The sequence below is a fragment of the Mobula birostris genome, chromosome 3 (assembly GCF_030028105.1).
Source record: "Mobula birostris isolate sMobBir1 chromosome 3, sMobBir1.hap1, whole genome shotgun sequence".
Classification (NCBI taxonomy): domain Eukaryota; kingdom Metazoa; phylum Chordata; class Chondrichthyes; order Myliobatiformes; family Myliobatidae; genus Mobula; species Mobula birostris.
Genome location: NC_092372.1, coordinates 101,669,522 through 101,688,209, shown reverse-complemented (window position 1 = coordinate 101,688,209; position 18,688 = coordinate 101,669,522). Strand labels below are relative to the sequence as shown.

General features: G+C 37.6%; 1 protein-coding gene across 1 annotated transcript in view; it reads left to right on the top strand.

Annotated features, from left to right (window-relative positions):
- The window catches only part of bmp2k (BMP2 inducible kinase), a 92,256-nt gene that overhangs the window by 56,886 nt on the left and 16,682 nt on the right, over nt 1-18,688 (top strand). Inside the window, exons 6-12 of the mRNA XM_072253139.1 lie at nt 1,342-1,423; nt 3,372-3,504; nt 4,971-5,074; nt 7,323-7,402; nt 12,830-12,990; nt 14,828-14,985; nt 16,716-16,817. Of these exons, the coding sequence (XP_072109240.1) occupies nt 1,342-1,423; nt 3,372-3,504; nt 4,971-5,074; nt 7,323-7,402; nt 12,830-12,990; nt 14,828-14,985; nt 16,716-16,817 (820 nt within the window). The remainder of the gene's footprint in view (nt 1-1,341; nt 1,424-3,371; nt 3,505-4,970; nt 5,075-7,322; nt 7,403-12,829; nt 12,991-14,827; nt 14,986-16,715; nt 16,818-18,688) is intronic.

Below are 18,688 nucleotides of genomic sequence, written 5' to 3'. Positions count from 1 at the left end.
ATATTTACAATTTCTAATAGAATTTTTCTAATAATCTGATTGTAATGCGTGGCAGTTCTAATAGTTTTTAAATATCTGGTCAGAGATAATTAATAGCTATTTAAATTCCCTGACAGCTTTGCAACCAAACTTTACTTCCAGATATTGCTTCTGTAAGTCTTTGGATGTTGTGGGCTTGCCTCTGAGACCCCACTGCATCATGTCAGATATTTCCAGGAATGGAGGGCCAAGCAAGGTTATATGTGTATTCACATCTAGTATGAGGAGAGATGGTGAGTCTGAATAAGTGGGCAGGATCTAGCACAATTTGGCTTTTTTCCTCTTGTTAGCTGGCTTCTACATTTCTTATTTTTCTTTTTCTTTTGTGCATAAACCTTTACATATTTTCCAAAGCTTAGATCCTTTCCATAACAATTACCACAATGCTATTAACAAATTTATAGTTTTGAATATGATGGCTCTTGACATTGTATTTTGGCTTGATCGTATGTCAGGAATTAACTTTATTAATGTTGAAGTCTGACCTGTGCAGATGTGCAATTTTGCTGTCCGAAATTAATGATAGTTGAAGGTATGGGTAGAAATTAATTATAGTAGTTTCCAAAGCATACAGCTGTACATACTTCATTTGGTCTTGTTTACAGCACGATTATTCATTATAGTCTTGGTGTCATATGCAAATACATTATTGCTGGACACATAAACATTATGTTTGGCACATTAACACTGCTGGAAATAACTTGCATGAGTTGAAAATGTATACGTTTTATTTCCTTGGTTACCTGAATTATGTTGGTCAGAATATATCAAAGTCTGAAAAATAGTTTGCAGGAGACTGGAAACTGATCATCAAGTCATCAATTGATTGGAAGGAGAGGGCAGAAGACCATTCAGCTTGACTTTTTTCCATGGCAGATTAGGAAAAAGGAGTTCCCTATTTCACATTCTAGTTTTTAAGCTATGATATCTGCAGTATAACATAGGTGTAAGAAAAATAAAACTTTGTGAAACGGGTGCCATTTTTGAATGAATTTCGCAAGATTTTAAAATGTGTTCAATTTTTGAACTTTTTTAGATTCTAGCAAGTTTTATTAAATATAGGATTTAAAAATAATGTTTTGTTTTAAAAGCAATAATTCATAATCCTTAATTTCTCATACTTAAGTTATTTTGTGAAAATTTTACTACTTTTGCGATTTATTTTTATTAAACTAAGTATACTTTTGCTTTTGCTGATGCCATTTGTTCAGAGCGCCAGTGAATGCAAGTGTGAACTGCTATATTAGAAGTGCAAAGGAACAGGATTTCACAGAAGTAAATATTTGTCATTTATTTTTTTAGATATACAACATTATCTTATAGAGCTCCTGAAATGATTAATCTTTATGGTGGGAACGCAATTACAACAAAGGCTGATATATGGGTGAGCAAAAACATGGAATCTGCTGGAGTATTGCATGTAATACCACTGTATGGGAGGGGTCTTCAACCTTTAGCGTACCTCAATTATTGTGTGTAGAATTGCATTGAGTGTTTATATAGATAACTATCGCCCTCCAGTGGCACAATATTTTGTCATTCAAAAATTTTCTTTGCGCATAGAACAGTACAGCAGAGAAACTAATTATGCTAATAACACCTCATCTCTATTGCCTGCATGTGATCAATATCCCTTCATTCTCTGCATATTCATGTCCCTGTATCCTATCACCACCGCCCCTGATCGTGCATTCCATGCACTCACCACTGTGGAAAAACTAAAAACATGCTCTGCACATCTTTAAACTTCTCTCAGTTTAAATCATGCTCCCTCACGTTAGACGTTTGACCCTGAGGGAAAGATATCGGCTGTCTGTTTCTACCTTTTATATTTTTATATACTTGTATCAGATTTTCCTCCTCCTGCCTTTGCTCCAGAGAAGAAAGCCCAGTTTGCTGAACCTCTATTGCAGGCAGCATCCTAGTGAATTTCTTCACACTCTCTCCATAGCCTCCACATTGTTCCTGTTATGCAGTGGGCAGAATTGAACGCTATTCTCCAGAGTGTTATAAAGTTGTAATATAATTTTCTTGCTCTTAAACTCATTGATTTAACTAATAAAGGTATGCATGCTACTTCCTGCTCTTACCTCCCACCCCCAATCACCCTGTGCAGCCACTCTCGGGAAGCTATAGGCTTGGAACCTTAGCTTCCTGTTCATCAATGACGTTAAGGATCTTCTCGTTAATGGTGTACTACTTCTTGTCATTTGATCTCCAAAAGTGCAGCACCTCGCCTTGCCCAGATTAAACAACATCTGCCATTTTTTGGCCCATATCTGCAGCTAATCCTTATTTCACCATCACCTTTCGCATTCTTCTACATTACTCACAATGCCACAAATCCTTCTGTATTATACAAACTTACTAATCCACCCACCCATCCATGTTTTTATCCACGTCATGTGTATTTGTACAATAACAGCCATTCCAATACAGACTCCAGTGGATGTAATTAGTCATGAACTTTGAGCCTGAATAAGACCTATCAGTTACTAAACTGAGTTTTGTATGGACAAGCTGATTCTGAATCCAAATGAGTCACTGTGGGTCCTGTGCAGCTTAATCTTTTGGATGAGCTTACCATAAGAGACCTTGTTGAATGCCTCGTGAAAATGAATGTAAACTGCTCTACTTTCACTGGTCATCTTTGTCCATAGAAAATCTCACATCTTTCACCATTTTATTTGGGTATTACTCTGGTAGCTTTACCAATTGGTTGGCAAAGTGGAAAGGCTACTGTTATTCACTTTAAAAGATAATCAATTTGAGGGAAGCATTCAGTGCACTCCTCCAAATAGTAGAGTCAGGAAACTGAGACACCATTCCATCTGCTTTTTTGTCATTGTTTCTCTTCCTCCAGATTGAAGCTTATGTCGAGTGTTCAATCATTGGTTAATAGGCCTGTATGCGGTCAGTAACCTGTGAGCTAAGACTGAAAGCCTGACCCATCGAGCTTTGTGGATTTGGGTCTTTCATTAGTCTAAGGACAGCACAGTTAAGCTCCCCATTATTCAAGATTGATCAGAACTGCACCTTGATAGCATTGTTTCTATTGAGCAGTTGTAAATTTTATCAAATGTGCAATCAAATTAACGAATAAGGGATATTCAATCACTTAGTTTGTTGTAGCTGGTCATTGCAATGTAAAATGTTTTTTTTCCCCTGTTGACATGCTTTGCTGAACTAATCTTGGTGGCTTTGAATATTGAATATTCTGTGGCATTTGAATATTTTAACTGCTAATAATGAATTCTATTTTAATATACTAGTTTGTTAACTGTTGAATATGCTGGTTTTAAAAATAATGATGTAACATTTTCTCTATTTAGGCACTTGGATGCTTACTCTACAAACTTTGTTTCTTCACTCTACCCTTTGGAGAAAGTCAGGTTGCAATCTGTGATGGGAATTTTACGGTGCCAGACACCTCTAAGTACTCTCAGAAATTGCACAGTTTAATACGTATGTACAGTGACTCAAAATCATTGCATTTTTATTCTTAATTTTCAGTGAAAATGTTTATTTCCAAAAGTGTCTCAACATCTAGATTTTTATTTTGTTTTTATGCTCCTATGTTTTGACATGTGGGGAGATTGTTAGAAGTCAGCTTGGGGAAATTTCTTCGAAAGATTGAAGTCCAGTTCTTGGAAGGAAACATTCTGTTTAAAAGTTACAATAGCACCTGAGCACATTGCTACTTTCCAAAAGCTCCCTATAAATATTCCCGATCATATTCAAAATACATTTCTTATTAAAGTACGTATGCAGTGTACAACCTTGAGATTAATCTTCCTACAGGCAGCCATGAAACAAAGAAACACCATGGAACCCATTCAAACACCCAACATGCAAAAACTCACAAATGGCAAAATATGAGCAAATAACACACAGAATATTAAATATCAAACCATAGAGTCCTTGAAACAGCCTAGGATATTCAGTTTAGTTCAATTCAGTTCAATTTGACTGCCCCGATCAAGATTGCGCAAAATAGCAATAAAAAGGTAACTGGAAATCAGAAACGCATGTATCGTGAACTGCAGAGTCCTCTTAAAAATAAGTCCAAGCCACAAACCGCAGCAATCAAACGTTGACCAAGACCTCTACAGCTTCTTCCAGCAGCAGCGAGGGAGAGGGAAACCGGTCAATTGCAGGTATCAGTGCTGAACACCGACCTGCCTACTGAGCACACTGAAAATATTATGAAAGCACTTAGTTTTGTTGAACTTCAGAACCTCGGACAAAGAGTGGAGCAGGGAGATGTGGAATGATATTCTTGTGCCATAACCAGACATAAATAAAATAAAAATCCGTACCTTTAGGTAAATGTTATAGATTCTATTTTGGTACTTGTAGGTAAGGATCGTGTTCAATATTTCAAGTAATTTCCAGCAGATAAGCAGAATCAGGAAAATCTGCTTTTTGATCCAAGTGAGTTAGAGTACATAGAACTCAAAAGCAGTTTAACCTTCTCGGCCACAGAAAACTAAACTAATTAAGCATAAGGAGCCAATACTCAGATTTACTGGATTAAATGTGGCAAATCTAAATTTTGAAGAACTAGTGAAGTGTTATAAACTGGAATGTATGTAATCATCATTACCTATAGTCTTCAATTTAAGTTGATTCCAATGTCTTGATTAATATTTAACATCTTGGAAGTTCTCAGAACAGTTGCAAGAAACTGGCCAGTTTATTGTTTTTATCTGTTAGGTTCTTTAAAGGTATATTTTACAATCTGCGTTAATTTTGCAATTTGCCTTGTGTAATTTCAATGTTGTATCTCAAGTCCATAGCTACAGATTTGATGATTATATTGTGGATATTGCGGGGAAAAAAAATCCTAGGATCCATTTTTTAAAGAAGACTGTTTTAGATGTTCAACGTACAATGCATTTTATTAGTATCTTTACACCTTTATTCAAAAGGTTATATGCTTGAACCATGCCCAGACAAGAGACCCGATATTTACCAAGTTTCAGATTTTGCTTTCAAATTGATTGGGAAAGCATGTCCCCTGCCAAATATAAATGTGAGTGTATGTTTTCTTTTTGCTGTATTTACTCTAAGAAAGTTCATTGTAAAGACTTCATATTTTTGAAATAAAATGAGAGAAATGTTGTGGTACCTGGAAAATGCACTGTGCCTATGGTAATTTGTTTGCATTGAATACTTAACAATTATGAACTTCACTAAAAACTATAACACGGGTAATGAAGTTATATACAGATTTTGGTGCAGTTATGTAATCTAAAGAAGGTCTAAGATGATTTTGTATTTTTCATACCGTTAAAGCTATTTGAAATGCTGGAGTAGAACGCATAGATCTAAGTAGGAGTCAGTTCTTTCACAACTGTGTTTACTGGAAGCTGTGAAGGGTATGTTGAAATCAGCTTTCACCCCATCATTATTGTGGATTATGAGGTACATTTTTAGTACAGCAGCAGAGCTGTAGTTTAGATATTGCAAAGAACTGGGCAGGAAGTTGAAGTATGTATTTTTTAAAAACTATTTTGTCCATATGCAATTATCACCGAAGAGTGGTGGTAAACAGATGGGCAAGTTTGTTATTTTTATATTGTGCTGATGAGTGGATTTCTATCTGCTGTCAACAAGTTGGTTGCAACTTTATTAACTAAGCACGAAGGACTTTGTGCACATTATAGTGTCAATGATAATTGGACAATTCATTATTGAATGTCAGTTAAAAATGTCTGTCACGAATTTGGAGGTGAGCCTGAAGGCAAGAAAGTGTTGCATTTTGGACTTACTTCTTCATGTCTCCCACACTAAGCATTTGTGACATCTAGGTTTTTGATCTATTGGCAGTAGGACCATCCCAGTGTTAAAAATATATGTGTAACAATCCCCTTCAAACCTGTGGTTGCATTGAAATTTCTACATTTTGCTTGCCAGAAAATAGAAATGTCAAAGGTGCCCTAAAAAGAAAATCTTAATACTCTTCTCAACAGTTGTCAAAATGATTCAAAGAAACCTTCCTTTCATCAGACTAAACCAGCTGCTCTTTAGGGTGAGGGAACAGGATATCACTTAAACCTATCCTTCGTGGAAGATCTTGGATTCTCAATTAGCTGTCCTGAAACTATATCCCTTGACAACGTATTTAAAAAATCTATTGTGTTTTGAAATTTTTTTTTGTGTTGCAGCAGTGGGGAGAAAAACAGATTTCCAATTTTCCACTCTTCTAAGTGCTTAGGAACACCACTTTTTGTGAAGAACCACTTACTCTGTAGAATTCCCCACTAGTTGTTTTATCTTAACCTGTTATTAACTCCATTACTTATATAAAAATCCTGATATAGGTTCAGGGCTATAACAGTCCATGTGGCCTGTGTTTTTATTTTATGTATTGGTGTAAAGTTTTAGTACCAGGTTCGATTAATGGCTCTGGAGAGGGAAAAAAAACTGTAAATATTTTAGTGTTTTGTTTTTCTTTGTGCTTCAGGACAGGAAAAAAAATGAACCGGTTTTGATATGTAGTGAAATGATTGTGGGGGTGGGGATGTGGTTGAGGGGAAAAGAACAAAAGAGGTCTGTGATGGGATAAAAGGCAAGAGTGGTTAAATTCAAAACTGATGATGCAAGTCAAGAGTAGAAGTAACAAGAAACATTGGGTGGATGTAGAACCATGATTTTTTTTTCCAGTATTGAGTTCAAGAAGCTATTTGAAAGATATAGAATTGGTCCTTGAGCTTGCTATGAAGTGGAATTGTGTAGGAGGCTGAGCACTTCAGTAGAAGTGGAACAGGGAATTAAAATGTGTATTTGTTTTCCTATACCCTTGAGATAAAGGATTCTATATATCCTTTCAGATTCTCTTTTTGTACTTATCCAGTAGTAGGTGGCTCATTTACATGGCTCTGTAGTGTCTAGCTTCTTATTATTTGGAACTCTCTGATCTCTTGGATCTAATGGCACTATGCAAATTATTGTTCGAATTTATAGTCTAATTAGTGTCAACAACGAATTGGCTACCTATAGCTTCATTGCAATTATTAATAAATATAGTGGAAAGTCTGTGCTCTGATATATGGTCCTGAGTAAATTAGTTTATCACATCTGATTAGACATAATCTGATGTTATCCATACCCTGCTTTGTCTCCAACTTCCTGTTCCATTACTTATGAATGTTAGTGCATTGTTGATAATTCAGTATTTATTCATTTGAAGTTTACAGAAATCTACATTGGGCTTTGTTTAATGTTTGTTTTGAATGAAAAATCTTTGTTACTAAATTTGTTGTAATTCTATTCTGTAGAATGCTTCAATTCCTACAGTATTCCCTGAACCCATGACTGCCAGTGAAGCAGCGGCCAGGAAAAGTCAAACGAAAGCTAGGTAGGTATGCCCAAGTTAAATCTGCCAACAACAAATATTCACTAATTTCATTTATAATTTAATTAGATCCACGTGCAGCCGTTTAGGATGTAGTCATGTTCTGATATTAAATCTATTTTACTTGTTGTTCCAACAGTAATGTAGTGTACCTAATTAAAAGCTGTGGGTTACCCAACGGTGAACTGTAAGTCATTGAGGAGTGTGGTAGAACAAACAAATCTGTCAATACAGGACCATAATTAATTGAAAGTGGCATCATAGGTTAATAGGGACATAAAGAAAGCTTTTGGCACACTAGCCTTCATAATTCAAAGTATTGAGTACAGGAGATGGGGTGTATGTTGAAGTTGTATAAGATGTTGGTGAGGTCCAATTTGGAGTATTGTGTGCGGTTTTGGTCACCTACTTTCAGGAAAGATGTAAATAAGGTTGAAAGAATACAGATGTTGCAAGTCTCGAGGAACTGAGTTAAAAGGGAAGATGGAATAGTTTATGACTTTATTCCTTGGAATGTAGAAAACTGATGGGAGATTTAATAGAGGTACACAAAATTATGAGGGGTATAGATAGGGTAAATGCAAGCAGGCTTTTTCCACTGAGATTGGGTGGGACTACAACTCGAGGTCATTGGTAAGGATGAAAGGTGAAAAGTTTGAGGAGAACATGAGGAGAAACTTCCTTCACACGGAGGGTCATGAGAATGTGGAATGAGCTGCCAGTGTAAGTGATGCATGCAAGCGCAATTTCAAAGTTTGAGAAGTTTGGATAGGTTGATGGGAGTAGGCAGTTGAAATAGTTTGACATGGACTAAATGGGCTTGACTCTGTGACACTTTTGAAAATGATCGGGGCTAGAACAGTATTTTGATTATCTATGAAGAAGTAAAAATTTGGAAAAGGCACCATATTACACTTCATTGTAGAAATAATTTAGTTATTCTTTGAAAAGATTTTGTTTGCTTGTACACATCTATAATTCCTGTAATGTAGCTTCATCACAAAGGTAAATCAGAAACAAGACTGGAAGAAAAGTAAGTTCCTTACACACTGATAAATAAATATTGCAAATTGACAGTTTGCAGAGTTGAATAAATATCCTAGAATCAGATACAGTTATAGGTGAATGGAAATTCAGCAGTAGCTTTGCATGATCTCACCATCCCTGAAGTTCTGTAAACTGGGGTCTTCCTCTTCCCTGAGCTCTAAACTTCTCTTCTATTTTTAATAAGTAATCTAAATCTTGGTACCTCCTCCACTGAAAACTTGTTAAACTCCAGGAGCCTCATCCAGTTGCCTTATGCACTTAATCCAATTGCCTTAAAACCTCCTGCAGTGATATTGCATGCAGGGAACGCAAGTCAAAAATTATCGTTTCCTATGGAATTCTTCACTCCCCACAAAATATTTACTGTCCCATTGACATTACTTCTGCAATGCCAGTAGGCAGCACTTTTAACATTTAATACATTGATTACTATTTTGCAACTGCTGCAGTTGAGAAAACGGGATCGTTTAATTCCTTTAAGAGCTTTTTCCATCATTGTGTACAATCCAGGTCTGCAGATTCAAAGCACTGTTGGAAACCTGCAGTTTGGCAACACAGGTTTGGTTTTGTAATGGAAAAAAAACCTTAGCTAATCAGACAGCATGATGATGACAAGGCTTACAGGGATGAGATAGATTGACTGCTTGAGTGGTGTCACAACAGCAAACTTGTACTCAACATCAGCAAGACCAAGGGACTGGTTGCGGACTTCAGGAAGGGGATGTCGAAAGAATGCACCAGTCCTCATTGAGGGATCATCAGTGAAAATGGTGAGCAGCTTCAAGTGTTTGGGCATCTGTATCTCAGGATTAACACATTGATGCAATCGTGAAGAAGTCGTGTCAGTAGCTCTACTTCATTTTGAAGTTTGAGGAGATTTGTATGTCAACAAAGACGCTTACAAATTTCTGTAAGTGTTCAGTGGAGAGCATTCTGACTGATTGCATCATAGCCTGGTATTGAGCCATCAATGCACAGGATCGCAAGAGGCTGCAGAGGATTATAGGCTTGGCCTGCTTCTTCATGGGCACAACTCTCCCAATATTGAGGGCATCTTCAGGAGGCGGCTCTGCAGGAACGCAGCATCTATCAGATGTTGTCTTCTTGTTACTATCACCAAGGAGGAGAAGGTGGTAGAGAAGTATGAACACAATCAGTGTCTGAGGAACAGCCTCTTTTCCTCCAAATTTCAGGACGATCCATGAGAACTAACTCGCTATTACTTTTATGCATTAATTATGTAATTTATAGATTTTTAAGTCTTTGAACTGTACTGCTGCAGAACAGCAAGTTTCATGTCCAGTATCTGATTCTGAGCATCTGCAGAGAATGAGCTAAAATTTGAATTGACCATTAATGTGGTGCCTGACCCAAGTGCCATTTTCTGGTTCATTTCAGGTTTCTTACATCTTCAATATTTTGCTTCTGCTTTTCTAATTTCTTGTTTCTAAAGTCCTGTGCTATAGTCTGTATACTTGTCCTCCCTTCAAATTCTGCTCCAGTTGTAACCAAATTTGGCTAGAATTTTTTTTCTTCAGATCTACATGACATGATCATTGATGTTTGGTTGCATTAGATGTATAAATATGCCTAAGCATTTTGATAGTATCTTGTGTCTTGGCTTCAGAAATAAATCCATAGGGGCTTTAAACTTAGAAACGGTGAATTTTTGATTCTATTACCGAATAGTAGTGACTCTGATAAAATTGTGCAATGCATACTGAATAGACATTTCCTTCATTATCGGTCTAATTTGAATTGGTTTATTTAAGACCATAAGCAGAATTAGGCCCATCAAGCCTGATCCACCATTCAATCATGGGTAATTTATTATTCCTCTTAACTCCATTCTCCTGCCTTCTCCCCGAAATCTTTGCCTTAGTAAGTCAAGAATGAAGCCGAGCAAACCTCGGCTTTAACTATACTCAATGATTTGGCCTCTACAGCTGTTCATGGGAATAAATTCCACAGTTTCACCATAGTATGGCTAAAGAAATTCCTCCTTATCTCTGCTCTAAATGGACATCGCTCTAGTCTGAGGCTGAGCCCTAGACTCATCAACTATAGGAAACATCCTCCCCATGTCCAGTTTGTCTAGGCTGTTAAAAATTATGTAGGTTTTAATGAACCCCCCCCCCCATTCTTCACAGCCATCAAAAGTCCTCGTATGTTAACCCTTTCATTCCTGGACTCTTTTTGTGAACTACCTCTTTTATTAGATAAAAGTGCCCAGAATTGCTCGTGATACTCCTGGTGTGGTCTGCCTGATGCCTTAGAAAGCCTCAGCGTGACATCCTTTCCTTTTATGTTCTTGGCCTCTTATATTTGCCTTCCTTGCCACTAACTCAACTTGCAAGTTAACCTTTAGGAAACATAATTGGGTTCAACAGACTGGAGAAGTATGGATAAAGTAAAAGAGAAAAGTGTGGATAAAGATAAAGTAAAAGCAAAAGTAAAAGCAAAAGTTGAAAAAGAGAAAAGTAGGGGTGGAGTGCAGAAAAGTCGAGTGCATAAGAGACAAAGATTACTGGATTTTCAAGGCCCAGTGAGTGTAAGGGCACTTTATCTGAATGCCTGTAGTATTCGTAACAAGGTCAGAGAATTTGTCACACAAGCAGGCACAGCTCGAATGCCATCTATAAATTTGCTGGTGACACATCTGCTGTAGGCAGAATTTCGGATGGTGGCGAGGAGGCATACAGGAATGAGGAAGATTTGCTTGAGTGGTGTCGAAACAACAACCTTACACTCAGCATCAGTAAGACCAAAGAACTGATGGTGGACTTCAGGAAGGGGTGTCGAGGGAACACATCGAGGGGTCAGAATTGGAAAGGGTAGGCAGTTTCAAGTTCCTGTGTCAACATCTCTGAAGAACTATCATGGACCCAATATCTTAATGCAGTTACAAAGAAGGCATAAAAACGGTTATATTCCATTAGGAGTTTTAAGAAGAATTGGTATGTCCAGCAAAGACACAAATTTCTGCAAATGTAGAGTGGAGAGCATTTAAACTGGTTGCTTCAGAGTCTGGTATGGAGGAGCACTGCATAGGATTGAAAAAAGCTGAAAAAGTTGTAAACTTGGCTGGCTCCATCATGGCCGTGAGCATCCCCAGCATTGAGGACATCTTCAAAAGGTGATCCCTTAAAAAGGCAGCATCCATCATTAACCATCCCCATCACCCAGGACAAGCCTTGTATTCATTGTTACCATCAGGGAGGAGGTACACAAATCTGAAGATGCATATTCAACCTTTCACGAACAGCCTCTTCTCTCCCCCGTCATCATATTTATGAGTGGGCAATGAACCCATGAACACTTCCTCAGTATTTTTTCACACTTTTTGCACTACTTATCTAACTTTTTTAATATATACTTATTGTGATTTAGTTTTTATTACTACGTATTGCAATGTCTTGCTGCTGCAAAACAATAAATTTCATGACTTATGCTTTTGATATTAAACCTGATTCTGAACCATTCTAGACTCCAGTGATCTTTGAAAGATATCCACAATCTCTTCAGCTACTTTTTTCAATACCCTGGGGTGTATTCTCGCTGGTCCAGTTGACTTACTTCCTTTCAGAGCTTTCAGCTTCCCAAGCAGCTTCTCCTTAGTAATAGCAACTATACTCACTTCTACCCCGACACTCTCAAATATCTAGCATACTGCTAGTGTCTTCCTTGTTCCATGCTTATCGATCAGTGCAAACAATCTTTTACACAGTAAAGTGATTGAGGAATAAACTAATAAAGCTTAAATTGTGGTGAAGCCCTGAATGTAGAGTTCTGAGTGGGATGAGCCCCTAGATTGTAAGTGTTGTTAAATTAATGTTTTTTCACTAATCTTTTTTGCAGTGAAGTAGAATTTTACAAGTAAATACATTTCTGTACAATTGTGAATGTGTGTAAATCTTTTAAAAACAGAAGGATGAATTTAAATATTCAAAATTATATGAGTCGTGGATCAGTGCTATGTTAAATTTCAATCGCAAACTTCCCAGTAATTCCCCTACCCCACTCTTCTTCTGTAGTGTACCTACTGTAGCAGTCTCATCTGGGGACTAACTCCTGCCAACCAGAAAGTTGATCAGGCTCATTTCTCATGAAGAAATCTGTTACAAAGGAAATATCCTCTCCCATCAATGGAGCAGATCCAGAGAGTATTGGGCTCTTAGCACTTTGTTCAATCTGTAGCTGTTCACATTACAATTTATTGATATTTCCAGTACAGTAACCCATACATTTTGGTAAATGCAGAATTTGTTAGTCGAATACAAGCTGAATAAATAGTTGTGTTTATTAGATGGTCTTGTGAAAATGATTTACTTCATTATTATTGGACATTATTCCTTAGTGTTAAAGTACCTATATTTTCCACAGACTAAGTGAGGCAGTAGGGCCAACAGAGACATCAATAGCACCAAGACGAAGACCAAAAGCCAACACCAGTGCTGTAAATGCAAGTGTTTTACCAATTCAGAGCACGGTAACTCCATTAAAAAGATCAATTTCAAGTGACTCTGGAAATCCTGGACTAAAAGGTAATTCCTCAGTGAAGGAAAACTGTTTCAATTAATATGTAACATTTCAATATTGCATTTGGAATTGAGGCAGTATAACCTTTTAAATATTTTGAATTGTACCTTATTGCATAATTATTTAGATGAGGATATTCGTGATTTTGGATTTAGTGACCCTTCTATTAGTTTTGTTTGGGGAAATGTGCATCACAATTTAAATTCAGTGATATTTGTGGATACTTCTGTTTAGAAAGGCATTTATGGTATGCTTGTAAATTAGTCCATTAAAATGAAGGCCAGGAAAAAAAATGGGGATTGGAAGGTAAGGTTGTGGGGGTGGGGGCGGGTGGAATAAAAACACATGGCTAACATTTCCCAGTATAAACATTGAAAGATCCTGCTTGAAATGATCCCCGACAGACTTTAATTTGCAGTGGCAAGGACCCATATTGTTAGAGATCCATCTTGGATCACTGACCAGTGAAGACACTGAAAAGTTTATCTGCAGAGAGATGAGGCATATAACTGCAATCTCCTTGGTTGGAAGGCTGCTTTAAAACCTTCAGTATTTGAGGAACTTTATCTTACACAGGCAGATACTTGTCTCATTAGATGTATCTATATTGAGTCTGTGAGCTTGGAATTGCTGACAAGTTACAAGATGGTTTGCTTTGAGCTTGGTGGTGAGTATCTGATGTCAGGCTATTATGCAATCCTTAACTTAAGGAGTTAATATTTTAATTTACCTGCCCCCGGCCCCCCCCCACCCAAAGTTTCTGCAAGGATCACTCCCTCTGTGATTCCTTTGTTCATTCGTCCCTCCTCACTAATGTGCCTCCTGGCACATATCCCTGCAAGTGACAGAAATGTTACACCTGTCCATTCACCTCCTCCCTAATCTCTATTCAGAGCCCCAGATAGTCCTTTCAGATGAGGCAACACTTCAACCTGCAAATCTGTTGGGGTCAACTATTGTATATGGTGCTCCCGATGCGGCCTCCTCTGCATTGGTGAGGCCTGACATCAACTGGAAGGCTACTTTGTCAAGCACCTCTGCTCCATCTGCAAAAAGCAATGTTTCCTGGTGACCAATCATTTTAATTCCTATTTCCCATTCCCATTCCGAAATGTTGGTCCATGGCCACCTCTTCTACCATGATGAGGCCACTCTCAGGTTGGAGCAGCATCATCTCATATTCCATCAGGGTAGCCTCCAACCTGTTGGCATGAACTTTGATTTCTCCTTCCAGTATTTTTCCCTCTTCTGTTTCCCACTCTGGCATCCTACCTCTTCTCTATCTCCTCACCCCCCCCCTCCTCAGTGCACTTCCTCCTTTCCTTTCTCCCATAGACCACTCTCCTCCTCTAGCCCACTGCCTTTTCCACCTATCACCTCCCAGCTTCTTAAGTTCCTCCCCCTTCTCCACATACCTGGCTTCACCTATCATCTTCTAGCTTGTCCTCCTTGCCCTCCTTCCACTTCTCCTATTGAAGGGTCTCTGCCCTAATTATCGACTGTTTATTCATTTTCATAGATGGTACCTGACCTGCTGAGTTTTGTGTGTGTTGCTGTGGATTTCCAGCATCTGCAGAATCTCTAGTGTTAATTTTAAATGTGGAATGGCTAGTCAAATGTATCAATCTTCACAGGGCTTACCAAGTTAAAGTAAAGGCCATGCAGTAAACCATAATTATCTGGACACCACAAATTAGTGAAAAAAGTCAAGTTATAGATCTGGGATTTAATACTTGTGGGAATAGATCAAAATTTGTTTTAGTAATTTATCAGTTTTGGGTATAGTTTAACTTTAGCAGTAAGCTTGGTAGCTTGCTATTAATTTGCGTAATTTCTTCACAGCTGTTACACTAGCTGGAAATGGACATTTAATTCATATGGCTCAGGGGACCAGTCAACAGCAACATAGAGTCCTTCAGCAGATTCAGCAGGGAGACTTGAAGCATCACCATCTTCAACAATTGCAGCAACAACAGCAACAGATTAGTCAGGCTCAAAAGGTAGTCAAAGATTTAAAAATATAATTTCCCAAGTATTATTTTCATATCACTTGCATTGTAGAACACCAGGGTACAGGTTCAGCAAATTATCAGTTTTGAAGTGGCAATACATTCTGAGCGAATTGTGGCTGTGTACAGTAAAATTTATAATGTGGCACTCAAGATTTTGGTGTTGGACTGAAAGATTTTTGGGTGTCATTTCTATTAATATCCCTAGGTACTTTTTGATTCACTTATATTGAATTATCCAGTGAAGCAAGTAAGCTTGAAGGTAGGACAGGGACCTTTCCCTGCTATGCCAAGTACCAAACCATCGGGATTTGTGGATAATTTGTATTTTAGTCTGTATTGGTATGTTTTGTTTTAATCAGTTGTTTCATATTGGATTTGTTCTTATGTGTTCACATGCCCCAAAAATACAAAAAAAATCTTACTCCCAAGTTACTGAGGAAAGAAACTGAATCTGTCCCCTATTTCATCGTGCTTTAAACTTTGGTTACCTTCTTAATTAGTCCTACAACCTTATTTTGTAAATCTGATTTTAATTTATGTGCTGGACATTTCTAATTAGTCTAAATTTTTCAATTTATCTTGGTCATAGTGTGAAATATATTGTTATTTCAGACATTGTGGGAGCTGTAGTACTGATCACTACCTAAGGTTAACATAGATCAGTTTTGGGTGCATTGATTTGCTTTTGTCTTTCAAGGTGTCTAGGCCAGAGTGTTTGGCTTCTACTGTCAGGGTGGTATTTCCTATCTCCAAGATAGGAAAAAAAACTGCACATGCTGGACATACTCAAACCAGGTTATGCTGCACCACTGGAAAGAAAAGTGGTTGACGTTTCGGATTAAAAACCCTTTGTCATATAGGAAGTAGCTGCAAGGAGTGTTTCTGATGTAGTAAAACTATGGTAGCTATGGGACCATATGATGTATGTTTTCAGTCATAGGATTGACCTTGACATCTTGTTGCCTGCCTCTTTAATCTCCACTCCATAGCTGTTCTGATAATCTGTCTGTGTCCTGTGTTTAATGAGGCCCATTGTAAGCTTGACAAACAGTACCACCTTCTACCTGGGCATGTTGCAGCCTTCTGGACCCTGTTGAATTCCGCAGCTTCAAGTAACTCGATTGCACAGTCTGCATCAATTGTGCATGTGTTTTCCTATTCTGGATTTTGCAACTCTTGCGTTCTTTTGTCATGTGTTCTGTGTCTGTGTTCTTGCTCTGAGTACTCCCCTGCAGTCATTAAACAGTTAAGCTTTCTTACAAGTTAATTCTGTGGTCGTCCTGATCTCATCAGACACATCCCTGAACCCCCCCCTCCCCCACACTTCACCCCTCAACTTAGCAAGCTTTTTTCTTTTTTCTAGTGCTGAGAAAAGATCTCTGACGTGAAACACTACTTGTCTGCAAATCAATGTGGCCTGACCGAAATATTTCCAGCATTTTCTACTTCAAACTACTTATTTATTTTTTCTGCCTGTGGAATAATATTTTTTGTGAAGTATCTCTTGTCCATTCTGTCAGTTTTTCATCAACTGTAAGATGTCAGCATATTGATATCACATGATTTGGTATAAAATACAACATAAATATAGGTTTCCTTTTTGTTTCCAATAGATTGCTACTTTTTGTATCTTTGTAACACTGCTATATTTATGGGTTTGGTAATACAAGTATGGTTTCTACTGCTCTATACATAACTTATTCTAATATTTTTCCTAGTATCAACAGGCTTTGCAGTCATCAATACATCAGCAGCAGTTACAACAACATCAATTAATACAGCCAGTGTATTACCAACAACAGTTGCCTCACTACTCCATGGTAAGTAGAGCCCTCTGGGTGGATAAAGTTGCTACTGTCAACTGGATCAGTTAACTGAGTAACTCTGTTTTGTTAGAATGAGGCTTAGATTGGTAGTGTCACAGTCCCTTTAAGGATTTTGCATCCACTACCACTGAAAATTCACTCCTTGTTAATTACTTCAAGGATAAAATTTTGATTTCTATCCTAAATTCACCATTTACTGATGCTGAGATACATCCTAGGATGCGCTGGGACACATCAGTGATGTAACCTGGGGTCATCAGGTGTTTCATGTCTTTCAACATCAGACACTCGTGCAGGTGGCCTAGCCAGGATTGATCAGGCCCTGGCGTATCCCAGGAATTTAAATCCACAGGTCACATCTCTTGATCTCTAGCCATCTGGCTGACTCACCATTATTAATTTATTTTTATGATCTCTTGACCTTCTATTGCAGGCTAATTTAAAGAGATTCTCAGTTTGATTCCTGCTATTACATTTTGTCACCATATTTTTGGTGTAGCTGAGACTAATTAAAGCAGGAATGAGTTGCAAGGGTATTTTGGCAAGATCTCAGAAGATTTTCTCCCCCATCACCCCACCCCCACAATTTATCTGAATGACCATAACTCCAAGTGTGGTCTGATCAGAAAGTTGTTTGGTTGTCTCTGAGAATATTCTGTTGTTTTGGTTGAAATTGGCCCTGCTTGTGGCTTTAAATGTGTTGATCACTGAGCATTTTGTGCTGGAATTTCTGCTATTTCCATTTATCTCTCTGGGATGTTCTTTGTTTCTTCATTTTTGATGCCATTCCATTTGCCTAGCAACATCACAGTTGTCATTTAAGCTCTGTCTATACTATGTATTACAAACTTTTGCCTTTTTTTCTATTCTGCTGGCTTGGAATCTACCATTAGACCTGACCTGAGATTGTACTTTATTTCTCTCTCCAAAGACTTTTTGATTTACTGTTTTAAAGCTCCTTCATCCTTTCAGCTTCAGCAGCTTAAGCTATTTCAGCAAGAGTGATGGAGTACGCTCTTGGTCTGTTTTCCTTCCTTCTATCAGATAAATTTTATGCTTATCTCCAATGAATTTTATCCATTTTCTAGCAGTTTTATATATTTTTCCAATTTGTAAATTGCTCCATGGCTAATCTTAGCTTCATATGGACTGCGTAAATCAAATTTGAGTGCATTTCAGAATCTTAATTTATTTAACAGTAGCTCTGAGTTCCAATCAAATGTTCTTGCCTTTTATTTTCAAGTGCAGGTCTTTTAAAATGTTGCCTCATGAACTATGAACTTTTTTTGTTGAACTTTTCAAATTCTAATATCCCTTCTGTGGAAATATTTTTTGGGGTCTCCTTCATTCTTGAAAGTTCTGATTAAATTGTGAGGGAACAAAATTTATACCTTTTGCCTAACATTACTCAGGATTTTGTGGGAATGTTATCAAATTTGAATGCAAGCAATGACTTTGAACAGGTGAACCTGACTTTGCCACTCGTTTTTTGATGTGGCTTAAGACTGACGTGAGTGCTGTTAGGCAGCAGAAAATATAACCATCTAGGATAGAGTGATTTTTTTAATCTAGGGTTTGCAAAGGGACAGAATATTTTGTAATGGGCAAAGTTATGGAAATGGGTAAAGTAAGTCTACAGTGAGATTAAAAAAAATCATACTTTTCACAGAACAGAAGTCAAGGTAGGTCAGCAAGCATAGAGTGTGATTCAAAAGGATGTGGTTCTAGATGAGCAGAATTTTGGATTGAACAGAGTAAAAATCAGAGGGGATGAAACGAATATCTTATTGAAGTTTTTCTCACACTTAAGCTGTATTTAGTTTAGCTAGACTGCATTGAATAGTGAAGTTAGTGTTTAGGGGTTA